Genomic DNA, 27,498 nt, shown 5'->3' on the forward strand with positions numbered 1-27,498 from the left:
TCCCCCATCTTGTGCAGAGTGCCCCAAGGGTCCTGTGTCTCACCGACACTTAATATTTTTAACAAACCCCTCTTCGACCTACTGGACTCCATCAGCATTTCGTACAAGAATTAAGCAGATGACATGCAAATTCTGCTACCCCTCACCGGCAACTACCTCAGAGACTCCAACATTCTGAACACAACCTACTCCCTCATCGAAACCTGGATGGCAGACAATGGACTGTGCCTGAATGACAAAAAAACAGATCTTGCTGATAGGACCTCCTTCAGTGACATAAAACCTCAGTCCCCAATGTGTGAACTTTAACATTGACAATCTGCAGATACTGGTCTCCACCTCGGTGAAGACTCTTGGCCTCTACCCGGATTCCACGCAAGGAAACACCATTGCGACATCAGCTGTAATGCTGCCAGATCCTTCCTTGCCCTAGCCAACTGCCTTACAATTGCAAGAGCCATCATCGAAGCAAGATTGGATTACTGCAACACCCTCCATGTGGGCACTTCTGCATATAACATTCACAGACTACAGGTGATCCAAAATAATGCCATTTGTGCGGTGCTCAACATTCCCAAAAGAGAGCACATCACGGAAACGAGAAGAAATGCCCATTGGCTCCCGATCAAGGAAAGGATCATTTTCAAAACACTCACTATCATTCACTGATGCCTTTACAACACTGCTCCCGCTTACCTATCTGAACGCTTTGTGAAAACTCAGTCCATCAGACCTACCAGGAGGGCTTATGCACATAGACTTGTCCTGCCCAAATCAAAGCGAGCCAAAGGTGGTGGCGCCAGCTACCCCACTGTTGCAGCGTCTTTGGAACGCACTCCCACCATATCTGAGGGAGGAACAATCGTAATGGGCATTTAGAAAGGCCTTGAAAACCTGGCTTTTTAACCAAGGTCTATAACTGAGTCTACATTGTCTGCTTGCCTGATCTGATCTGTTCACCTGACCCTTCCTCCATGTAAGTGTAACTGGTTGCAACAGTGCCTTGATGCCTCAGGGTTTTGTGTGCTTAATAAATGTAAAAATAAATACTATACCAAACTAGAAACCTCTGCCTCACTCATGAAAATAAACCAGCCTCGCTCCACTGTCCTATTTTTGCATCAAAATAACAATGTAAACTATGGAAACATACACTCCTTACGAATTTACTTTAAAGCATACTTTATTTATTTCATGGTCAAGGCGAAAAGACAAGCAAAACCAAAAAAGGCAACCATTAGTGGCACTGTAACAAAACACACAGGGCACAATAACGTTTTTTCCTGACCATATGTAGACTTACACTAGAGCAAAGTCGTATACATTTTGATAAACTACGCATGAAAAGAATATATAAGCTTAACCTTTACATGCGCTTAATAAACTCTACACATGTGTTCTTTAAACACAAGTTCATTTAGAGTGGGTGTAAGAAACTCAGCTTGCCTAGGAAAGTGTGAAGGCCAAGGGCAGGCAATGCAAATGATTGCGTGCACCAGCCACAGCAGGTTTACTGATTCCCGGGCACCAAAGTACTCCTGATCCAACTTGCAAAGGTCTGCAATTTCAACTGGGCACATATAATTATGCTCCTATGGATAAGGAGTGTACTTTGCAAACAGTTATAAAATTAATACTTTTGTGCCTGGTTATGGGATAGTTGTCTGCTCGGGATTTGTGGTAACATGCTATTTATTTCTGTTCATCACTTTCATATCCAGTATCAGTGTTCCTTAGAGAGTGGCCAAAGAAAATAATCCTGGTACATCAGCAAAAGAACTTTGAAAACTGATAACCTTCAGAACTACAGCACCAAAAATCTCCAGGATGTAGATTACTAATTATATATATTTTATCAGTAGAGTAAAAGTGTAACACTTTCTGGGCTCATTAACATGCAACTTCTAAATCCAGCAAAGGTCTTCCTGGGGATTCCTTTGGTTAAAGCTCCAAATGCAGATCACGAACACCATTAACATAACTTTTCAAATCCAGAAACGAGTAGGAACATCGAGTACATTCAACGTGACATGCCACAATGTAGCTAATTTCCCTAAGAAATGGCAAATAGTATCTCAAAATTCCATGAAATAAAGATGTAAGGGGTCACTTTGACGGAAGAACACACTCGACTAGAGGCCATTTGTTGAATTTACACTGGAATAACAGGTTTTAATTCCAAAGCATAGAAACAAGAGACTACATTAGTAGACCCCAACCAGCCAAAAAACAAGAATTTGAAAGGACAACAGTTTTAACTTTTCTGAACGAAGCACTTTTGGTGATACAAACGAGTCCCAGGTAGTGACCTGGTCCATCCAGAAAGACGACGCACTGACAAAGGAGAGTAGGGCAGTATTCCTGATGCACACTAACTCCAAGTGCCTCACAGTGCACTTGAAACTCGGATCCACCTTTTATGTGCTCAAGGGTCAAAAACAAGCTGAAACCAACAATGGTAATTTGAATTTCTTTTACAAAAGGGTAATTAAGTGCTACTCGTACAACAAAACAAATGGTGGTTCTAAAACGCCATCTGTGAACCTTAACTGCATAGCCTCACTAGGGTTACAAGTGGTTTCCTCGACCACATTTCCTTCAACCATGCGTTGGTTGACTATGCAGACTCCCTACACCTCCCCCTGCTCCCTGCCGTCACCCCCTCTAACCCTAATAAACAAAGGTCGATCTATGTATATAGGTTGTATGATCTTCAGAAGCTGAACACATTTGGTGGAATTTTCTGCAGTCGACAAAACCACTACATACACCTAAGTATGTGGCACAAAAGTGCCACTTATGAACCAAAACAAATGTTTACACTCAAGTGCCACCTATGCGGCAAAACTGTGCAGCCTCATACAATTGTGCTCAACTGCCACCTATGAGGCAAAAAGGTGGCAATAACCACCTGAGCCAAAACAAATGGACGAGCTAAAGCATCTCTGACCGTCAGGGCATCATCACAAGGCCAAACCTAGCCAAGACTGAAGCAGTAGAATTGCAAAAAAGAAAATGACAGAAGGAGCATTCTCAGTGTATGCTTCCAGACTGTGAAACCTCATACTGGTTATCAGACCTACTGACACCCTCATGGAATTCAACAAAGTAACAGAGTGTGCTATTCAAGGGGCTCCTTTTTAACCCCCCTCCCCTTAATAACACTGCCCAAACCCTTCAGGATCCCTGCTGATGACCTCTCTCTAGGGTGCCCCCTACCTCCCACACTACCCTACCCTTCCAGCACATGTTACCTGTTGACTATTTTCCTGCCCACACTAAATGATATGCTGGTACTAAGTGCTATGTTGTGAGGACTGATCCCCCTGCAGCCATCTAATGCATGCATGTAACCACTACAGATGTAGCTCACTGTTACGTCCCACAGCTATTTTTGCACTCAAATACATAAAATAAAGTTTGAATCAAATGGATGGTGGTGCTCATGTGCCACCGGTAAGGCAAAACTAATAGTGGTATTAATGCACCACTTGAACCAAAACTGGGGTGCCTAAGTACACCTCAGGATTTCACTGCCTCCACAGTGCCATCTCTTCCTATACATTATATACCAATATCTTTGTGGAGCTAAAGTGTAAAAATCAGAATACAAGAAGACGAGCATGCATATATATTACCATAGCTGCAGCCTGCAAAACAGAATTCAAAAACGAAATGCGCACTATTGGTGTAAAAATGCATCTATGTTAGTGCTGTCAAGACCACAAATGTTCTTTGCAAACAAACATTTAGTAAAATATGTCAGGCTTCACATGTTGTTTTAGCAGATTTTTAGATATGCGTCTAAGGTTCATGTTCCATCAAATGTAGGCCTGCACAAATGACAAAAGCAAGCAATGTCTAGTAGAAAACACTGTTGCACTGAAACCAAAAGTGAAATAGAATTACTCTGCTCGTGAACAAAAATATTTGAACCAGACTCGGGCCAATAAAATCGCCACTATAAAAAAAACCTGAAACGTTCAAGCCAGAGTCATGCTTCAGTGCTGTTATTTAGCGGATTCTTTCACCTCGAATTCAGGTGCTTTGGTGAATTCACACAGATCACTTGCTGATCCACAAACGAGGCTCCGTGGCATGCCCCGCATTCATAGCTAGCCCCTGTGACTCTCCTGGACCATCCAATCATTCGCCAAGCGGCTCTGCCCCTACAGATTTATAGAGGGTGCACCAGCAGACTCTATTAATGTCCGCGTACCCCTCAGGGATAACAAGAAATACATGCATTAAACGCCCGCTGAAGCTGGATATGCCCAGAACTGGACAGGTACAGATGAGCCAAGAGTCTATCAATGCCTAGTTCATCCAAATAAACATGCCCTGTCCCAAATAAATCCTTACCAAAGCAATGCTTTTGGAAGTTTTAAGCATGATCTATGAAGCAGAGACTGATGGCACTGCAAATCAAGCTTCAATACATTCTCATCAAACATTCATTTAATATAACTAATCGATACCGTATGAACTGGTAAAGGATAAATAGATTTTCTGCTCTCTGGTTTCTAGGAGAAAAAAAAATCAATCCAGAGAACGAATGGGAAATGGATATTTTTGTCTGATCCCGTATTTTTGTTTCTGCTATTTCATCCCTTATTTCGTTGCCATTTGTAATAAGTAACATTAACAAAGAGGGATTCATTTTGATGACTTACTTCTCACACTCCGCGCCTTTGAACGTACATTTCGACGCCATAATCCTACCAATCCCAAAGCACCGAATGGCATCACTATACGTTTGCGAATTCTCAGAACGATTACAGATTTAAAAATGTATCAATGTAGCAATGCTCATTTCTTGCTCCAGGTCCCAAGCAAGATGGCAGGTACATGGGATCTCACACGCTATACTTGTTTGAGCTGGAGAATATCGGCTATTTGGATGAATAGAAACAACCTAAGCTGAATGAAGCCTGGATGCCAAGTACACAAGTATCTGCAGTAGACAGCAGCTCTGTTTACTTTAAGTACCTCGAACTGGTAATTGGTGCCATCACTGCAGTCCCTACAGAAACACAGCTTCTAGCACCTGGAATGTTCGCTGCAGTGGAGAGAATGAATAAGCAAGGCAGGATTTTGCAAATCAGAATTGTCCTTTCTGCTTTGAATTTGTGCTGGCCACGACTTATCGGTGATGCACTTTTATCATTAAAACCAGATCGTTTTTGTTGTTGCCCTCTGCAAAGACTGTCTGCACAGGCAGAGATGGCATGTTTCCTCCCTTGATCCCAGTACATACCAACGTTGTAGCGTTGGTGGCTGGTGATGACAGATAAGTTATGCTAGGTAACCCTGTCACCAAAGTCTAGTCCCCCATGAAATCGGCTATAAGTAGCAGCCATGTTTAATGTGGAAACACACCTTGCCCTCTTCTTTTCTTGTGAGTTCGGGGAAAAGTTAGGCTTTCTGATGAAGCAATCCCCCAACCATAAAAGTGAATACGACATATCTGTTTTATTAAAGCTAACGTGCTCTAGTCTTTAAAATCTAGGATGCAGCAGGTGCTCTCGGCTAAAGGAGTAAATGCAGCAACCTTGAACATTTCAAGATTCTTTCAAAGGGATAAGTGAGCTCAGTCTAAGATGTGGGCCCTGAGCCAAGGGCAAGCCCCCCTCCACCCCCACCAGGCAGCATAGCTCTATTGGCCACGATAAGGTGTGAGGGAGCAGGAATCAGGCCCATTAGAACATTCTGCTTGACCAGTTAGATGGTGCCAATATAGGTCACTGTGCTGGGAATCTCAGAACAGGATTTGTAAAGTACTCCTACAGCTTCAGAAGATGTGTGTTGCCCCTGCTGTTACAATCATTCAGTAGCAACAGGAAGGTGGTGGTACAGGAAAGCTGCCTCAACAGTGAAACCTACTAAGCTCAAGTCAAACTATTCAGCCTCTGAAGTAATGGCTAAGGAGAAAAAGAGACAGAAGTTGTTCCAAAGAGATGAGGCTGTCTCCTTCGGTCCCTGCATCGGTTAAGGTGTTTGACAAGAGACAGAAAGAGAGAGAGAGAAAGAGTGAGCGAGAGAGAGAGGTGCAGAGGGAGAGAAAGAGGGGTAGTGAGATGCAGAGGAGAAAGTGGGACGAGGGGAGCCTGGGAGTGCAGGGAAGAGAGAAAGAGCGAGAAGGCTAGAGAAGGGGTATTTGTGGATGTATGGGAGGGTGAACGGAGTGGCAGAAGGAAGTAGGGAGCATGGGAAGGGTGTAGGAAGGGAAAGGGAGTGAGGAGGGGAAGGGAGTGGGTGGTGAAAGGACTGAGGGGATGGAGAGAGTAAGAGAGTTTGATTGGTCAAGGACATAACATTATAATCTTCACATTGGAGCTGCATATTTGACAAGAGACTGGTTGTACGGAATTATTTTTTAACATTTGAAAATAGGACCCATAGCAGAATACAAGAGTGTGTGTATGGACTGTGAGAATACTGAGGGTAGTCTCCCAGGTCGACCTCAAGAATCCAAAATCCCATATTCAGGTGGCCAGGGAAGGGCTGGCTCTCCCAGATCCCGACCCTGGGGGTGGACGAGCGAGGGAGGATCACCTTGGTAGGGGAGTCCAGGGATGTACTCTGGGAAATTTCTCAGGTAAGACGCAGTATATAACCGGGGAAGAGGAGGAGGATGAGATCCCTGAGACCTTTGTAGGATAATCCAATTAAAAAACCTCTCCTCCCAATGAATCTCCTTTATGCAAAGCCATTAACCCATTAGTCTTCCGTAAACCCTGTAAGAACCCAAACCCCGGTGCCGTGGGAAACTACATTTCCCAGAATCCCTGTCTTTCTGTTACGTGCCCGAATACTCCCGATCTTTCTTTTCCACGTCCCTCTGATGATTATTTTTCAAACCCCAGTCTACCGTAACCAGACGCTACCATTCCCACAAAACCCCCTGTCCATCTCAGAATAATCATCCTAGTCAATCCCGTCTGTTTCATAAACCCTACAACTCTTCCCTTTCTAAGGTCATCAACCCTCCTGATATGAGGGTAGTAATTCCCTATAACACCTTTTTCCCATCCTACCGCATAGGATACTCGGACAATCCAACCCCTCCCCCCATTCCAACACAAACATTGTTTTACCTCATGAAAGACCACAAACTGATAATAAAACTTGTTTACTTGACATGTCAACGTAGGCGTCTACAATGAATAGTTATAGATTACCCGCACATTCACTAACGAACTGACTACACATAGGTGCCGTTTACAATGTAATGCCCGAGACTGGTCGGCATTCGAAGATACGCACAACACCTGGCGCATGTCGCACAGAAAGGATCAGATAGAGGTAGGATCCTCATAGGCACATCCTGATGCTTATACTTATTGATTTAATGACATATTCCGGACATTGAGATTGATGGTAATCTTTTTATAATTTCTCAGTTTTTCCCAACCCTACAACGTTGATGACATCATATTTGTGCATAATTGGCGCGTACTGGTATGTTAATTATTCTGTTTCAACATGGATGTTGGTATCTTGTTTTGTAATCCCATGTATTTCTCTTTGTATGAACGTTCTTTGAATACATTTAACAAACTTATGACGACATATGTAGTAAAATGTAAAGCCCTGAAGAAGGTACTTAATTGCACCAAAATGCATTGGCATATGTACATGGAATAGACCTTTGTATCCAAATTCTGTCTCATTACGCGCCACTTGAGAAAATATTAGCACAGGAATGTGCATTAAACATTTCCTGGACTTTTCATATGCATCATTGGATTTTGTTCTAAGAAAAGATTATAAATACTATATAAACCTTATGCAAAGACCGAAAAAATATGCTAAAGAAACCTTAAGGCAAACAATTATCTAATTACTACAGCTCCAAGTAGAGCCAACTGAGAGCGCCAGATCTAATGAGGTGGTCTCACTTTTTTTCACTATTAATTGACATGTCCCGACACGAGGGTCAGGCAAAGTCAGGCAATTGACTTAAATCACACACACCTGACGACCCTTTACTTTCCCCACAGCGATAAAGGGTGAAGCAAGAGAGCACAGTACAAGCAAGGCAGACCGCACAACGAGACAGCCATCCAGACCTGGCAGTTTAAGAGGAGGAGAAAGGCGGCAAAGATCAAAAGGTCGAGGAGACACAACTTTGCCCTTTTTTGACAAAACCCTGCGAACCCTCTGCTGACGGAATCATAAGACCGAGGACAACAGCCCAAGTGTGCTGCAGCAGATGTCAACGGTACACTTAGCATATTGGCGCTGATAAACCGGCGCAAGGGAGACTCCTGCTTCTGTTTTACCGGCCTTGACTCCAGTAAATTTTATGTTATGCTAATGAATTTGTATCGCTCCAAAGTCCGAAGGCATCCAGGCGCTGTCCTGTAAAGAGGAAAGCCAAGTGGTTCATCACAGCCAGTGAGTCGAAGGGGTAACCGATAAGAACCGGGCTGTGGTGAATGAAAGAGGCAAAGTGGCAAAGTTAAAAGACATTCAAGGAACTGTACAATTGTAAAGGGGAGACCAGCTGCAGAATGGGGCCGGCCCCACGTGGATGCTGCTTCGATGAACTCTGGTCGACCCCCGCCTGAATGAAACTACAGATACCAGAAGGCCATAGGAGAGCAGCCAAGATAGGTCAAAGTGGTCATACAGGAGGTCAAGCAAAACCAATGTATAGTTGAAAGCCTTTGACCTAAGAACTATAAAAGAAAGCAAGGGAAGTGAATCCTTTGAACATTGAAAGTGAATGTGAAATTGGCAAGAGTGAACCCGCCCGAGGGATGCTGATGAAGAGCGGGCAAAGTCTAAAATCCCAAGAAACAGTGTGTTGACAAAGGTGAATCCGGCGAGGGATGTCCACTGAACTGGTTAAAAAGACATTGAGATTTGAGTAGGGTCTGAGCCTGAACGAGGGAGATCAGGGTTGAAGCCATCACCCAAAGTTAACTGTTTAAAAAGACATCAAGATTTGTGCTTGATGAGAAAAGTCATAGTGAACCCGGTGGAGGGAGGCTGAAAGCAAAGTGGGGTCTGCGCCCGGAAGAGGGGGACCCCGGGGTGAAGCCATCACTCGAGAGCTATATAGATCAGAACTTTGAGCTTGTTAGTTGTTTTGGGAACCTATCAGGCCCTCGGAAACAGGAGACACAACCACTGAGGGCCTTGATATCGATGAGGACTGTTTTGGGATCTAAGCCCGGAAGAGGGAGATCCAGGGGGTGTGAAACGATCACCCAACACCATGAGGAACAAGGGTCAGCACCCGGAAGAGGGGGACCCTGGGGTGAAGATTCCTCACCCTAAGTCAAACCAAGAAACAAACTTTCATATTGTTGAAGGAACTTTTGTTTTGTTACTTGAACACATCAGGTCCTCGCAGGCAAGAAACTTTCAAGTGAAATGAGACTTGGCCATCAGCTGGCCCAATAGCTTAAAGCAGAACTGTCCTCTCGTGCTGGGGAAGCTAGAGAGTGTACTGTGCTCCAAGATCCCACCTTAACCAAGCTACCGCATCCTGGCATATTATTTGAGAACACTTCTTTCTTTTCTTGAAAACTATCCCACACCATTTTTTTGTGTTAGTTGTAAGGTTTGGCTATAGGTTTCTTAGTATATGCCCTTTTTATTTGACACAACACCACTAGAACTACCTTATTTTCATTTGATGGTCCCCGCTTGCTCCCGATTTAGATTAGGCATTTTCACAACCTGAATACAGTTTAATAAACATCCTTGAACTGTGAACACTTGTGTCTGACTTTACTGTTGCCACCATGAGTTCCCTACAGGACTCTGCCACAACATTCCAAAGTTTGTCTCACATTGTTTTGATTAGAAAATTCTCCTCAGAACAGGTGAAATAGTCCAATTGCATTCTATCCTTTCTGACAAAAGTGAACATAACCTCGTTAATCACTTGAACCTGTCCTTCGAATACGCCTGCATCCCCTCTACTTTCAAAACTGCCCTGGTCATCCCTAGTCTGAAAAATCAAGGTGCTAATCCAAACCTGCTGACCAAATGTCAACCTGTGGTACTTCTCTAAGGTGTTGAAAAGAGTTGTACTCAACCGCCTTACTAATTTTCTTGACATGCACAACCTTTGCAACCCCTCCAATCACCTCTCCTTTGGGTTCTCGTACCAACTCTTCGCAGAGAACACCCAAATCCTTTTCTCTTTTCCTGAACTCTCCACCGACTACCAAAATCTTTGACTGTCTCTCTGCTATTAAACGCTAGATGGCTTCACACTCTCTTATGTTGAACTCCTCCAAAACAGAAGTGCTTTTCTTTCCTGCCAAATCCTCTCTTCCGGTCCCTTGTCTATTCAGTTCCCACCTGACACAAATCCCTAATCCTCTTCAGCTAGAAAACTTGGTGTTAGCTACAGCCTTTCACACACATTCTCTACTTTGAAGTCTAAAACTGCAACAGCGGGTCACATCAACCGCCTAAATATATCAGAAAAAGCAGGAACCGCCTTCCCATCAAAACCACCAAACATCTCCTTAACACTCTTGTCTTCTCTAAACCAGACTAGTGTGCCAGTATCCTCTTTGGTCTTCCAAACTATACATTCTGTCCCCTTGACAAGATTAATTTTGCTACCAGGACTCTCTTTGAACTCTCTCCCTTCACCCCTACTTCCTCCTATACCAGCAGGCTGGTTGGCTGGCTAACTATGCAACAAAGGGACACATTCAAATTTCCCCTACTAGTGCATACATTCATCCACGGTAACGCACTGCCATATCAATCCTCTTCAATCAACCCCGGCAACCTTCTCACAGCCTTCGCTCTGCCACCTCCACAACCCTTGTAGCACCTTGCCCACCCTGTGCTTCCTCTATACTTCGGTTCTTTCACTATTCTTGCTCTACTTACCTGGATCTCCCTCTGCTCTCCAATTTGAAACAGGGTGCGCATCGATGCATTCAAAAGCAGATTGAAAGCTCACCTCCTTGCTTCTGAACTATTCTCTTGACTCACCTCTCCAGCCTTACTACAAACACATTCCCTCACCGCTAACCAGACTCTTCCCTCTCTTTTCCCCACCACACAATTACTTAATAGATTGAGGTCACAGCTCATGCTTAGCTGGCTAGATTTCCTCCCACTGAAACTTACTTGTCCGAAGTTTGTCCACTGTATTGTTCCCGTTATTAATCTAATATACCCCTTTCCAAACACGATCATCATGGCACTTGAACTCTCCCCATTTTAAGAGGCTCACTGCCCATTACCTTTTGTATGGTCCTTTGCGACCAAAAGAGCTTTTTTCATGTATGTATGTACATGTGTATGTATGTATGTGTATAAATAAAATCAATAACATGTTGCTGAGTTATAGCAATGAGGGTGAACTAGAATGGTCTAAACAAGGGCTGGTATCACCCTCAGCAAAGGGCTATAATTCATAGTACACATAATTCAGAGCTCTGCATCCCCACCCATTTCTCTTTTCATAACACGTCTTCCCAGCAACAGAAGTTGTCCTTGAGTAATTGTTTTTATTACTGAAACATTTTGGCAGGCTTAGAGCTTGATAATAATAGGAAGGCACTAATTAAGAACATACTTCTGGCACCAATGGCACACTATCATCTATGGGCCAGCAGGAGGTAACTCTGGAAAATGTATTTTTAGATTATTGGCAGGTTTCAAATTACATGGCACCCTAATAACTGTATATTATGTTTCACCCACAAAACTCCAGTGACATTTAAGAGGTACTTTGTCTTCATGAACACATTGTCAGCTTAAGGCAGAACCTTTTGCTGGCTATGGGCAAAACTTAAGGAACACAGACTCCCACTCCCAGCCTCGATGTCACATCTCTCATCTAATGATCGAGCGCAGTAAAAATGTCCTGCTAAAGGCATCAAAATACAATGTTCTCCAGACCTGCTGGCTCTGAAAGCATGGACTTCAAAAAAAGTCACCCTTTGCTGGAGCACGACTAATATGTGTGAAAACGGAGGCTCCCACTTCAAAGAGCAAGCTTCCAACACAAAGGAGATTGATCAAAAAAGCTGTGGGCATAGGCTGACCCAGTGAAGACAAATGGCCGGAAGGCAGGAGTCAGGGCCATTTGTCCCACATGAAGATTCACAATTCAGTTTAAAGGACTATTATCATTTAGGCCTTTTTCTCAGCCATCATAAGGCGGATGGATTTCATCTATGTACCATTTTTTATGATTTTGGGGATAAAAAATGCATTCACGTCCAACTCATGGAACTGTAATGGCTATCTAAGATGTGTTCCTGGCTGATCTGAACATGTTCCAAATGTGAAAGTTGGTGAGCGGGTGGAAAATGAAATTGGGGATATGCTTAATAACTTACTTATTCAGAACTGTTATGCTTTTTATGGAAACAGCTGAAAAGTGCCACATGGCCATGCTACACAATACAGATTTGGTGGTCGACTTATCTAATTCCTCATGAGTAGCTGAAACAGAAAATATGTTTATTATGGCAGTTGCTAGTAAAATTATGAAGTTGTGATACATAACTAGTTTTTGCCAAAAAGTTGAAAGGAGAACAAAAGGGTGATTCAAATGGGAATTGCCATATGTTGCTCCAAACCACTATACCAATGCTGACTTGGAGGCTGGGTTTGGGAGGAGAAAGAAGGGTAACTGTCCAATCCTAGTGGCAGAGATTATTGGAGGGTACTTCCCCAAGATGGTAAAATTGGTGGTGACATTGCTACTATATAAGCAGACAGGGGACACAGAAAAAGGAAACCCAAAGACAGGACAGAGAGGAGAGAGAGGCCATCAGGAAGGCTGCTGAAACGTACCATCTTACCATCTGACAGCTGTAAGGCGACACCAGAGGAGATTGCCGAGAGTGCGTCGGGGTGGAGCGGTCTATCCCTAGGAAGGCCTCAAGCTGACTCGGTTTCCAGAGTGTCGAGAGATGCAACTGGATTTCCTGAACCTTAAACAGAGGCTTGCTATGCAAGTAGAACTGAGCCCTGGGAAACCAAAAGGTGGGGAGTCTGCTTGCCTTGAATCCTTTCCCCTTATAGTGGGCGGGTTGGGGGGCACAATTGTGTAGATCCTTAGCCTGGAGTTAACTAAAACATATTAATTTAATTAATTCCCCATTTGGCAGAACACTTCCCAGTGTGCGCTGAAAACTATAGCCTATAATTTAATTGGGTACTCCTTGTTGTCCAGCTGACCCAGACTTATTGAAGGAAGAGGGGTGTTTTTGTTCTTAAATCAATTCAACCTTTTTATCCAGCTACCCCAACACAGGTCTTTCAGTGAGGGGGGTCTGAAAAACAAACCATTAAATTATCCTGTATTCATTTTAAACCAAAGGTGTGGGCAAAATCATCATTACCAATCTTGAAATCCTACTGCTAGCCTTTTAAGTCTGCAGGAAAATAAAAAATAAATCGCACATTACATAAATGCCTTCTTTATTGATCAGCGTAATTATTTTGTTAAGTGAAATTTACAGAAAGTGAAGAATTGTAATGGTGTTTTTTTAACTTACTTTTGTGATTTGTTTATGGCGAGAGAAGTTGATTGTGTTGTACGATGGATAAAGTGGTTTTTGACATTTACATGCTAACTTTTATTACTTTTAATTTAAATAAATACCAATATTTTCCGTACATCAGCCTGGTTCTTGGCTCATTGTTGGCTCAGGGCAGAGGGATCCAAGGGACATGATATGTGTCTGAGATAGGGATAAAAAAAACAGTTTGTTGTATAACCAGTGGGGAGGGAAGGAACTCCCTGTGTTGAGGGTGGCTTCCCAATAAACTGTTACACAACTAAACCTGTACAATGTGTAGGGATGTCATCAAACAAAAGAGAACAGTGTTTACAAAGTTCTGAGCTTCTTCCAGCTCGCAGCTTCCTTCAAGCTCCGTTCCCCAAGTGAAAAACAGTTCCACAAAAAAGTCTCAAAATTACCCTCTTTGGATTTAAGATGAAATGGTTTTCATCAGAACTTCAGGTTGCCTTCCCCAAGATTTAAGCAACACAGTTCGAATACAAAGTATTCTTGTTTTGTATATTTTAACTTGCACAGTTCAGTTAATTTTGTTTTCAAATATTTGTTCCTATAGTTGGTAGCTTTCACACAAGTTATCAATACGCCTTTAACTAAAGTTCCACTGTAAATCAAGCTTCAATATCTTTTGTTTGCATGTTCTTTAAGGTCACATTTATTTTAGAACTCTACATACTGTGGGTTGCTTATCCTTTAAAGTGATATGCATTTCAATGCTTCAACATATAATGGTTTACTTGGATTTGAAGTTCCATTCCATTTCTGGGTTCCAAATGTCTTACTTCTGTGTGTTAACAAAGTTTTGATTCAGTTCGGTAATCAATAATTATGAGTTTTGCTTATATCTCATTTTTGCTTTATCTGTTGTTCAATTTTCATTCGGTTCGCTTTAATTGAATTGCCCAGTTTTCAGAGACCTTCAAAAAAAGTGTTTCTTGACACACGCAACCACTCTGGTGCACAGTATTCCCAGCTGTTCTGTAATTGACAATGAAAGGACTGGAGACTTTTGAAAACATGTTGATTCGAAGCACGCAACCACTCTGATACAAACTATTCAGCAAATAATAAAGCTCACACGTTCGCACACCGGGTTTCTCATTCATCACAGTTCTTGCTGCAGCGCGGCTCACACAGCCTTCTGCTTTTAGTGTCAGGGCTCCAGCTCCTGCCCTTCAGACACTCCTGTGTTGGTCCTCCAACACAGGGGAACGAGCACTTTGAGCAAAAGGGAAAGGCACAGCCTTGGCACACGGCTCCCTTCACCCCATTCAGCTTGCTACATGGAGTCCCAGCTCCCACACCACGCTTCCATGGACCGCCTCTCTCCGTAGTCCTCAGCGTCTTGATATTCTGCTCCAGTAGGGATCTCTGCTGCTTGTACCGGCCTCCTTGCTGCTTCTTCCATCGCTCTTTTCCCCATTGGGATGGTCTCTTGGTATACACCCGCAGCCCCTTGACAGGCTGCAGGTGAGACTGTCCAGTTGGCCCTACATTAACCTAGTAATGCGAGGAGTACAGGAGAGTAATGAAGAGTGCTTGTCTGTCAAGTACTGACACGAAGAGGCCAACAGGAGACATGGTGAATAAGACGTCAACACAAAGAAAGGACTTTCCTTGGAAGCCAGGGTAGCCCTAGCAGTACGTCATAAAAAGAGAGGGCTAAGAAAACAAGGAAGTACCACCTGGAGTTTCATACCGGCCGGATAGTGGAGGCTGGGAAACCACGTTGCCTTGCTTGTCAGAAAGCAAACATGGAGAAGAAGGGACAGCAGCATGCAGCACTCTGCCCAACCAGAGCAGAGGAAACCCATAAGAGACCCTGGAGGGATGCGCGAGAGGGGCCAGTGAAGAAGAGCCCTGGCGTTGGCATGCCAGGTAGACAATATGCCACTAACATAACTGAGGAGGTCTGTTCATGGGTAGAGTACCCAACTAACAACCGAAAGGAGGAAGGTGGTGGCATGGAACGGAACTGAAAGAGAAATCCTTCGATCTCTGAAATCACCAAAGAAGAGCGAAGCAGACTTGGGAGATACATCCTGACTGACCACATAGAGAAAGAAAACGCTGATCCAGTGATGCGGAACCCCTTCAATACAGGTACAGAGGTGAGCAGGAGAACCGGTGAGCGATGGGGTAACGAGTGAAGATTATTCAGGGACCCTGCATCCTCGGCCCCGTGATTGGCAAAAGTGTGTGAAAAGCGAAGATCATCCAGGGGGCAGTGTAAGGAACTCATGGTGGCAACAGTTAAGACAGACACAAGTGATCACAGTTCAAGAGTGTTTAATAACCTGTAAATGCAGGGTGGAAAAACGCCTGATCTAAATTATATGATATGAAAGTTTATTTGTATTGTGCTCGTACACAAGTGTTTCAAGTGTTTGCTAAATCTAAGATGGGAGCAAGCGTCAACCAACAAATGAAAATAAGGCAGTCCTTGTGGCGTTGTCAAAATAAAAAGGCCTGTAATCAAATTTAAAAAACTTGCCATTTTCTTACAACTAATTACAGAAAGTGTGTGGGATAGGGCTTTCAATAAAGAAAGAAGTGTTCACAAATAATACGTCGGGATGTGATTGCCAGGGGTCTCTCCCTTCCCCACATTTTCTCGGCAAGGGCCTAGGTGGTAACTTGGAGCACAGCACACACTCGAGCCTTCTCAGCACGAGACAACAGTTCTGTATCAGCCATCAGGTTCTTCGATGGTTAAGTCTCCTTTCAATAAAAGTATCTTGCCTTCGAGGCATTCAACAAACAAACACAAAGTTCTGTTCCACATATACTTTTGTTGATGGATTCACCCCTGTGTACCTCTCTTCCGGGCGCAGAACCCTCACCAGTCGTATTCCACTGAAACTAAACAGTTCCTTTCCTCAATGAAGTTTGGCTGATGAGTTTTCACACCTGGATCTCCCTCGGCCGGGATCAGACCCAAATGACAAGGGGAACAATTCACTTCCCCTGGTCTTGCATTCACAAATCTTCAATGTTGTTTTAAACAGTTCATCTGGTTTTGCCCTTGGTGGTCGGCTTCCCTCTGCCGGGTTCACTCTCGCCAACCTCTACCAAACAGTTCACTATGGGACCTTAGACTTCGCCCCTTCTCATTAGCATCCCTCTGCCGGGTTCACTCTACCCAATTTAATTAAACACAGTTCATTACTGATTTCACCACGCAGGATTCATTTCCTTTCTCACAATCATCTGTGGGTCAAATACTTTCGACGGCACATAGGATTTTACAAGACCCCTGTATGACCACTTTGACCTCTCTTTGCCTCTTCCCAAGGCCTTCTGGTTATGGTAGTCTCTACCTTCGGGTAATCACCCAGAGTTTTCTGCGTGAGCAACCACGTGGTGCCGGACGCCTCTGTTGCAGGCCCCCCCCCACTTTCTCAATAGTTCCTTTCAGCTTTTCAAACTTCCAATTAACGGTTTGCTACTTTTCATTCAACACAGCCCAGTTTCTTATCGACTCTCCTCTCGACTCACCAGCTGTGATTAACTTCTTTGCTTTCTTCTCCTTCGAGTCAAGGTTAGTACCACTGAGACATGCTTCTCTCCCCGTCTTGGTTGTCAGCGGAGTAGGGTCTCGTGTACCTTTGACATCTGCTGCAACATACGCTGGCCTTTGTTCGCAGTCGTATGTTTCCGACTGCAGAGGTTTCACGACCTGGATCGGAAAGGGCAAGGTCACGTCTCTCCTAGTCACCCTCTCAGTATTCAACGTCTTTCGCCTCCTCTTGAACTGACATGCTGAGTTAGCCCTCATGTCGTGCGGTCTGCTTTGCTCGTCCTTTACTTTTTAGCTCCACCTTTTATCCCCATGGGGAAGGGAAAGGGCCTTAAGTGTGAGTGATTCTGGTAAATTGCCTGACCCATGTATTGAGGCATGTCAGGTAAACGACTCTGGTGTTAGTCCGTTGTCTTTCGTGTTGTGCGAAAGTGTTCATGCCGGAAAAGGGAGTGGGTGGGTGTTTTGGAATATCCTATGTGGTAGGATGGGGAAAAGGTGTTGAAAGAAGTGGGATACTGCATCTCACCCGTCGGTGTCCCACTCCCACAGGACCCCCCCCCCATCCAGGTGATTCTCCCTCACTGGTCCAGCCCCAGGAACTGGATCCAATAGCGATGGCCGTGTCCTGTCCACTGAGTGACAGATCCCCGGGGACTAGTTAGGGAGAAACCTTCAGGTTTCTCACAGCAGATATACCACTCACAGTGTGTGACCAAAGTATAGTAACTATTTAGGAATGCATGATGCATACTACTGCGAATGGCAAGACTGAGTGGAATAAGAATCAAATAGAGACTTTATTTATACATCCTAAGGAGGAGAAGAAAATAATTGGAGAAACAGGGGGAACAAATACCCAAAGGTCTGGGAAGAGCCATTGAAAGAACTGAAGGAGCTCTTACAAGGAATGACGCGAGTCTATTTGAAGACATCCCATTGAGCAGACTTCTGCTGATGAGCAGCCCCCAGGAGAAAGGAGCCATTATCCTGGCCTTTTTGTTTTGTATTAATAGTGGTACGGTCAGCTTAGGCCAGTTCTGATAGAGGACGGACTATTCTGTTTTGATTTCACATCTGACAACAAGCACCCTAGTTTAGTTTTGTTAGGTAGGGCATCTCATAGATTATGGTTTGTGCAGAATTATTTTAAATTATTTAAATAAAAGTAAGTTGACATGTCACATGATAGTCCGTCTCCTGGTGTCAGGAGCGGGATGCAATAAAACTGATAAAAGTAGGGGGACCCTCAAATAAACCAAACCATCACCGAAAGCTTCCTCACCCACTGCACCTGCAGTTGAGTCAATAGGTTTCGACCTACAAAGTAGTGCCGATATCACAAGAGAAGCCAGGGAAAGACAATCCCTACAGAGTTGATTCTATCACCAAAGCCAGGAGCCTATATAAGACTAACCTCAGGGATCTCCTAGAGGTATGATCTGGATGGCTGGAGTAATTGTCCCAGACTATATAGGGGATGCCAAGATACTATAACATAATCGAGGAAAGCATGCCTATTAAATAAAAGGAGAACAAATAAAACAGGGAAGTTTAGAGAAAGCCATATTCCCTGTTCCCCAAGAGATTGCAGAACAAGAACAAATTGAAAGGGTTAGTCAAGGTTTTGGCAAAGCTGATAAAACCTCAAAAGAGAAACCAATGCCCCAAGGAGAAGAAACTGAGCTCATTCCAGTCCTAGCTTTCGCTCAACATAATGATCACAATTTCGCAGAGGCTTTTGCTAAGGTGATATCAGAAGCAGAAGGTCGGGCTCAAGGTGGACCAGAGGGTACAGTGAGAACACAGTTGGTAATTTCCAGAAGCCACTGAAGGGTAGTCCTAGAACTTGCCCACTCACACTTAACAGCACGGCATAAAGGAGTGAAGTAAAACACAAGGTCAAAGTAATCCAAGGTTTTATTGTCCTGGGATGTATGCTGACGTTAAAAACTTTCTGGTAACCTGCGAAATATGTCAGAAAATGACACGTAAACCAGTCTGACCAGCACCTTTACAACCACTCTATTATAGAGGTCCCTTTGGCACGCATTCATATGGATATTGTCAGGCCTCTTGAACCATCTAGGCTGGGAAATAAGTTTATACTGGTCATAGTAGACTATGCTACTAGGTATCCCAAAGCTTTTTCACCTTCGAAAGAATACAAGTCATCAGATATTAAAACATCATCTTCCTTGTTATCTTGAGTGGGATTCCCTAGGGAAAAGGTAAGGGACCACTGTCATGTCAAAATCATTTCATAGGTAAAAGGAACTATTACAAATAAAAACTCTGTAAACTTCTGTTTATCATCCGCAAACCAACAGGCTTGTTGAACGATTCAACCAGATTTGAAAAAGATTTTGAAAAAACTAGTTGAAACAGATGGCAAGAACTAGGATACAATGATTCCGTGGGCACTGTTCGCAGTGAGAAAATAGCCCCGGGCTTCGCTAGGTTACTTACCATTTAAACACCTTTATGGGTGAGCACCTAGTGATGTCTGATATGCTGAGAGAAACCTGGGAAGAAAGGAAGGAGGCAATGGTACCGATCTCTCAACCCACCCAATATTTTGAGACACTGGAATGCAAGATTGTTAGCAAACATTTAGAACAGGCTCAAGATTCTCAAAAGATTAGCTATTATAAGAAAGCAGTTACTCACACCTTTTCAGTGGGCCAAAAGGGTACTAGTCCTATTACCTACCTCTGATCAGAAAACATTATAGGCTGGCTACCTTGTTGACTGATGAGGGTCAAGAAAATAGTGTGGTCTCTGCTGAGTTAATTCTAGAACAGGAAGACATTAAGGACCTGTTAGACCAATTTCCTGATGTCTTTAGTGATCAACTAGGACGGGTGAGACATTTTGAACACAACATTAAAACTCCCCAAGGGATAGTAGTGCATTTTAAACCACACAGGGTTCCAGAAACCAGAAAAGAAATCATTCTGCGATTAGTGGAAAATATGCTTGAATCAAACATCATAGAGCCTTCAGACAGTCATTGGATGTTTCTGATGGTCCTGGTAACGAAACCAGACAGGTCGTGAACATTTTGTATCGATTTTAGGAATCTAAATTAAATTTCCCAATTTGACAATTATCCTATGCGTAGGATCGACGACTTGATCAATAAATTGGGAAAGGCACAATATATATCTCCATGATCCATCTAGCCAAGGGCTATTGGCAGATACCATTAAATCCTGCTGATAAAGAAAAAACAGCTTTTTCCACTCCTCTGGGATTGTTCTAATTTAAGGTGTTTCCTTTCGTCTTACACAGGTCCCCGCTAATTTCCAAAGATGGATGGATAACACATTGCTACCCTTTTCCGAATTTTGTGGCATATACTTGGATGATATCCTCATTCCCAGCAAGACCTGGGAGGAACATCTTTTCACCTGAATGAAAGAGTCAGCGCCATATGAAAAGCAGGGTTGACAGCTAATCCCAAAAAGGGTCATCTAGCTCAGTCAGCGGTTAAATAATTCTGTTTTTTTGTAGGAAATGGCCTAGTACAACCGTTCCATGTAGGTCCCTACACGTATGCGTAGCGTTTCGAATTTCAATCTATTCTGGGACCAAGAGACTGCCATCTGCTCTCCTTCAGCACCTGGCTAATTTTACAATTTGGCAACCATTTGGCAGCATTCCGCAGACAGTGTTGATTGTTCAGGCTAAGTTGTGCTGCCTCTTCAAATGTCTAATATATGCAGCTCTGGATTTCCCTAGATTTTCCCCTGCGTCGTTACAGCAGCTCGGTTTTTACCAGAATGGTAACATCCACCTCCTGAGGAAGACGTTGTGTTTACTACCACTACACGTCGAAACCGGTCGAGAGATAAACTCTAGAGGGAGGCGATCTTTGTATTTGTTCCTCTGATCCACCCTGACAATAGAAAGTCTATGAATTAATTCTATTGTTTGTAAACATTAAAATAATGTGCGTTATTATGGGGACGAGTTATGAATCCCTTTTCCCCACAGGTTTTTAGTATGTTTCTTGTGTCTTTTAGCATTTTGGATGTATGTCACTGTATGATGAGTTGTGTGAGAATTAATGCACCATGAATGGCTAGTATGAGTGATGTTTTAGCTGACTTTTGTTATATTGTTGCTGCTGTTTTGCTATATTAAAGTGATCATTGTATAATTATTTGTGATTTATTCACCAGTTTTCAATTTTTGTATCACCTTAAATAAATTTTGATACATTATTTCTAATAATATCCTTCTCTGGACATATTGTTTCTGTTTTTTTGATGCTATTATAATACTCTGGTCCAGAGGCTAGGGTCACCCTGCTCTTTTCAGTTTTTGTACTAGTACAACCATAAACAGAAAAGGTTAAAGCTGTCCAACAGACTCCCACTATGAAAACAAAAACGGAACTCTGTGTTTTGGGGTTTTGACGGATACTACCGTTTATTCATACCCAATTATTCCACCATCATGGCTAGTTTGACTGATAAGCTCAAAAACGCAGAACAAAAAACTAAGGTGGGATGAACAAAATCAAGATGGCTTTAACAACCTCAAAGCTATTTTATATTGCAAACCTGTTTTATAAGTCCCTGACGTTAATAAGGAATTTATCTTACAGACGGACACCTCCAAGGTCGGCCTGGGGCTGTTCTCTCTCAAGAGTATGACGGCATAGAACATCCTGTCTTATAAATCAGCCGTAAATTATTCAAGAGAGAGCAGGACTATGCCACAATTGAACTGCAGGCTTTAGCCATCAAGTGGGGTACAGTATTTGAAATACTATTTAACCAGTCGAAGGTTCGGATTAGTGACTGATTATTCTCCACTAGTGTGGCTAAGTCTTAGGAAGGATTCAAATGCCAGAATTATGAGGTGGTTCCTTGATTTAATTTAAAATCCTACTGAAAGAATCCTGTGGTTGATTTCCAACTATCCTGAAGGCAGCAATTATAAATGGCTCAGGATTATACAATTTATGCTGTTTGAGCCTGCTCTTGGTTTTGGTTGGAGTGGTTGCGACATATACTCAAACTCAACCAAAACAATTCAAAAGCTGCCTTTAACGAATAGGCCCAGGGGCATTTTATACACTCAAGATCACAAGGAACAAAATCAACAAGATCTTTCCTTTGTATCAAAACTCATTGGGCCAAAGAAAAATATCTAACTTGGTTTGATAATCCAGAACATATAATCTTACTAACCAGGTTCTGCTTAGATATTCTCCCACTAGCCAATTTCAGTTCAAGGGGGGCATATGGCCATAGTAACCAGTGCCTGCACCGTTAAAACACCCCTGGAACTATAGCACACAATCTTTATCCCCCCCCACTGTACTTAACAACAGGACAAACATGCCTTAGACCTCACCTTAAGAAACTAGGGGTCAGAACTGTAGAGGAGGCAAACAGCTCTCTTAAACTATGTAACACTAGAGAAATTACATTGTCTGTGGACAAATTCCTCTTTTCTGTTTTGTATATTAGAAGGCATTTGTTTGGCTCTTAGTCTTAAAGAATAAGAACATTAAAATGTAAAAGCAATGCATCATAGTAACACCGAACAATGCTTTAACTTTACTGTTGTATTTTAAAGCCTTTATTTCCTTTCTCGGACCATATCGATGATAGTGATGAATAATTGTGTTTATGTATTAACAACGATTTGTTTTTATTGTGTGTACTTTGATGACGTAACTGCTGAATAAAGTAAAATGATGATAATGGGTACTGTCAATCACAAACCTCAGGTAGTAATTGTGCCAGGGATTGATTGGCAAACGGAAATAGTCATCCTGCAGATCGAGTGACAACAACCAATCCTGTACCTTCAGGACCTGGAGCACCTGTGAAAGGGTTGTCATCTTAGCTGTGTCCATCCTGAGGCTCTTGTTCAAGCATTTCAGGTCCAAGATAGGTTTCAGATCTCCGTCCTAAGTAGTTGGAGTACCACCTCTGGTTCAGTTTACCAAAACAAATCCGCACTAGTGTGCTTTTCACCAGTAAGACAGACATTTCTTGCAGTAGTAGCAGATCTGGTGGGGGATGGAGGACAATCTGGGGGGCATCCCAGGAAAGAGCGACAATAGTGTTGCGTGACCAATTGGTGAACCCAAGCTTCCGAAGCAATGCTTAACCGTTCTTTGGAATGTTGAACCAGTCTACCTCCAAATTCAGAGAAGAGGGAGTACATCACAAAGAGGCTTTGTTGACAATGTTGTTCTGAAGGAGACAGTCGCTGAGGCTAGAGAACCTCCTCTGGCTTGGTCTGGGAGCTGACACCTGTCCCTTTGGCTAAATGAATTGAAATATCGAAAGGGATGGCCCTTCCAGGCTGGAGCTGTAGTTTAAACAAGCTGTTGTCTGGCGTATGCTGCAATGGACTAAGCTGCTGTTTTGGAAGCTTGGAGTTTCTCCAAACTATCATCAGCTTTTGGACCAAACAAGTGTTCCCCATGAAATTACATATCTACCCATTTTTCGTGGGCAGCCATGGCAAACCCCGAAGTTCGAAGCTAGGAGAAACATCTCAAAGCAGAACTAGTGCCTATAGACTGATCGACCTATCAACACAGGCCAGCCGCATGGAGCCCTGCTTGGAGGACCTGACATGCGCTTCTTCACATCAGTAGCAAGATCGTTGAAACAGCTCTCATTTTACCCTGTGGCATATGTGCAGCAGCCTCTACAATGTCAGTCCATAAAACATGCAAATATTTAGCAAGAGCGTCAACCATCTTTCCAGCTCTGTTGAGGGAAGGGTCGAGAATGTGGTCGCCTTCATACCTGATATAATGGCCTGTACAACAAGGCTCATAAGATTGGGCTGCTCCGAAAGAAATTCTGGGTCCGTCAATGCCAGTCTAAATATTTTATCTATGTCATATTTGACGGCAGGGTGGAGTTCAGGCAACTCACTCCTGGCAACTCGCATCCGTCAGGTCAATAGCCAAATCGGCTATTCTTGCTTCCTCTGAAATTAACTCATTTGAGAAGTCTGGGTGCATTGAAGGGTACAAGTCTAAATGGGATCAGGTCTCCTACATCATTGAAAATTGATTTGGAAGGTCCTTGTAAATTCAGACCTTGTCTATGGCACTTTGCTGGACAACGAATTCTGAGCAGGCACCATTTTCGACATCAACGGATCTTTCAAGGTCTATGCAGCATCTGCGCTTAGCATCGAGGAGGTCTAAATGACAGTGACTGGTGTTGATCCTACTTGAAAGAAAGATCTTTAATTTAAAATCCTCCAATTATAATTCCAAAATGGGGTTTGAGGGAAAACGTGCCTTTTCTATGTCAGGCGAAGAGTCTGATGAAGAAGCTCTGTGATGCCTTCTCTTTTTATTTGAGGATGAGTGACTACATTTGCTGCTCGAATGGGAGTGCTTTCGGTGCTTCTTGCTCTTCTTTTTAAGCATTCTGGAGACTTCTAAGCAGCCTCTGAGTATTTGTGCTTTGAGTAAGTAGTGCTCAGTGGTGTAGATGTCGAGCGTCCAAATTTCCATTAAAACAAAATATTTGGCAAAATTGACAACTAATTAAAGGGAGCCTTCACAATGCCACGTGCATTAGCAGAGAAATAACACATTCCATGTCAGAACTGCTTGCACACAAGGGGCACATACTATTAGGAACACATTTACCTTTGGTAATGTTCTTTCTGATGGAGAAGTTAGGTCATCTCACAGATTCCTAATCTTCAGACGTTTTTCCCTATTGCAGTCAGCTCTGTAATTTTTATTTCATCAGCTACCAGATCGCGCTACGCGGCTCTAGATACACCTCTGCAATGGCTCCGAGTCTGGTGCCATTTTCCGTAGTTTTTCTTTTCATTTATCATGCGCTCTGGAACATTTTTAATTAGTCATCAGTCACTCAGAGATATACATTTTTCTGACATTATCACTGCTTTAATCAGACTTAAAAACCTGTAGGGAGCATTAGCACTCCAGACCCACACAACTGGACTAGCTAGGGCAATGCCCAAAGGCCCGGCTGAACTTGCTAGAGTAGGCTCTTCTTTGGGCCCAAATTGAGTCCGTTTGAGGAGTTGCTGCAATGAGCAGCTGGTAGTTATACACAGTGTTAGTGACCAAATATGGCTTAAAGTCCGTTTTTAAAATACATTTTTACCAAAGAGTCTCCATCGGGTAGTACTGAAACAGTCCGTCTCAAAAATAAATGAAGAGCGCTTCTTTGCAAATGTGAGCCACTTTTTCATTGTTGCACGAGTTAATTTTATGTCTCAGTCTGAGCCTGCTAACCGATAGTCCTTGCACCTTTTCAGTCTAAGAAAGAAAAATGACAATATCGGATCACAACAATGCTCAAAGTTGTAAGAGACTGAGTGGCAAGATATTTTCTAGCCTCCTCACAAGCTACTCTGGAGAAATACTCTCAGGATACACCATCTAAAACTCCCTGATCTAAGCCTGACATGCATTGGTCGAACTCCCAGGAGAAAAGGAAGCCTGACTTGCATTGGTCGAACTCCCAGGAGAAAAGAGGAAAAAAAAAAAGGAAAAGGCTTCACCACTCTGGAAAAAGAGTCCTATTCTCTCGTACCCATTCCTCCTTCCACATAAAATGCATCACAGGGTGTCCGGAGTACATGAGGTGGATCCAGTCAGTGCCAGTGTCCATGGCGCCATTATCCTGCAAGCGGTGGCTTTGCTTTGGCCTGCTCTATTGGAGCTGTGCTCTGGGCTCAAGCCCAGACTCCACAAGATGCTTAGGGTGACCCAGGTAAAAAGATTTCAGGATATTTGAGGTGGAAGAGGAAAAACAACCAGCCACAGGGTTTGAGCACTTCAGAGGTGTAGCTCAGCGTGAATGGCCAGAGGAAATTAATAAATGTAAAGTTGGAGGGCTCCCCTCCTGTGGTTGTAGATGGATCTTCAGAATGTAAGGGGGTTGGGCACTTTTTAAGATTCAGGGTTCGGGAGGGATATAGTCTCTAAAGTTGGTCCTAATTTTGGCTCCCTCGGGTCGCTCACAGTCAGAGCTACTGACACCCTTGATTCAAATTATAAATCTGTGGGAGGAATATATCCATTGGAAGCAAAGTCCAGACTCTCACCTACACTTTCTCACCCTATGGTTAATATGTTTTAGCTGATATCTTTACTATAATTTACATTGAGAACAGCCATTACAGGTCTTGTGATTCTGTGTATTTAGTGACCAAGGGATTTGTCTGATGCCCTTCACATTTTATAAGCCAAAGACCTAAAACACTGACCAAATGACCTTGTACCCAGCAAATCTGCTGGTCCTACAAAAAAATACAAATGAGTATGCTGGAGTTAAACAGACATTTAAAGGTATAATCGGTGAGCATCTCTTTTTTTATCAGCTAGAGAACACATTCCATATAGTGAGATATATTTTCTATGTGTCTATATGATGTTTACCAACACTAATTTGTGGCATGCTTTAGAGCAAATTGTGACGTAATATAGCAATCGTGACTTATTCAAGTAATGCATGTTGTTGCCCTTGCTATTATGGAACCCTGCATTTTAGATCAATGTCCTTTTAACCAATCGACAAACTCTTGCTGTCTCAGTGCTTTACAGTTCAGAAGCATACAGATAATATTGAAGTTAAGAATTATGCAAAATGTGACGCTGATTTGTTTTTGAAAAAATATCCCCTTATTAAATGGGTTTATAATTCTTTACCTTGACGTCAGAGGTGTCGCGCTGGGAATTTCGCCAGGCCCTTGAAATTGATGAAAAAGTTCTATCAGCATGGTCAAACTTTCCACCTTGTAAGTTCAGGAAGAAAGTTGTAAATGGTTCCTGCAAAAAACAAGAAATATGCACTCATTATGCTTGTCAGATAGCTAACTGAGCAATGCACTCGCTGCTGGGATCTAATGGTAACTTGCATGTAACAAGTTAAAATACTGACACAGTGTACTCATCCTTGAGTAACGGTGAAGTCAATAATATTAGGAAGGAATTTACAGGATTAAGCAATGGAAATACATGTGGCAGCAAGCACTACTTAAAAGCGAATGATTATAATTTAGATATACAACAGCTTTGTCCAAGGTACTCTGCACAAAGCGAAAGCAGTGTAATCATTTGAACATGATGCAACAAGTGCATCTATAAACATCTGATAAATCATTGGATTGGATGGATTACCTCTTTAAATCTGTGACAGGGTGACCACAAGTGAGTCTTGTCAGGGTATCCCTCGCTAGCACACACACCTTCGGGAGTAAGTGGAGACTGAGGTTGAACGCTGTGAGCATATATGAAGCAAAACCACAGGTAGGCTTTCCTGCTATCACTCGACCCTGCTCAGGATCCCAAGAACACCAGGGCCAAAGAAAACCCAGGGAAGAAACCCTCATAGTATAGAGGGAGCCTGAACCTCTCTCTAGCCAGACCCAAACACAGTGTAAGAAATGAAACCTCCCCTTTAAGGAAACCAAATT

General features: G+C 43.0%; 1 protein-coding gene across 3 annotated transcripts in view; it reads right to left on the reverse strand.

The window, feature by feature from the left end:
- Positions 1-27,498, reverse strand: part of LRBA (LPS responsive beige-like anchor protein) — a 3,444,508-nt gene that overhangs the window by 600,558 nt on the left and 2,816,452 nt on the right. For all 3 annotated transcript variants that reach the window (XM_069631262.1, XM_069631261.1, XM_069631263.1), the window contains exon 46: positions 26,732-26,851. In XM_069631262.1, coding sequence (XP_069487363.1) covers positions 26,732-26,851 — 120 coding nt within the window. The remainder of the gene's footprint in view (positions 1-26,731; positions 26,852-27,498) is intronic.

Source organism: Ambystoma mexicanum, chromosome 6q, assembly GCF_040938575.1.
Source record: "Ambystoma mexicanum isolate Mex_15411 chromosome 6q, UKY_AmexF1_1, whole genome shotgun sequence".
Taxonomy (NCBI): domain Eukaryota; kingdom Metazoa; phylum Chordata; class Amphibia; order Caudata; family Ambystomatidae; genus Ambystoma; species Ambystoma mexicanum.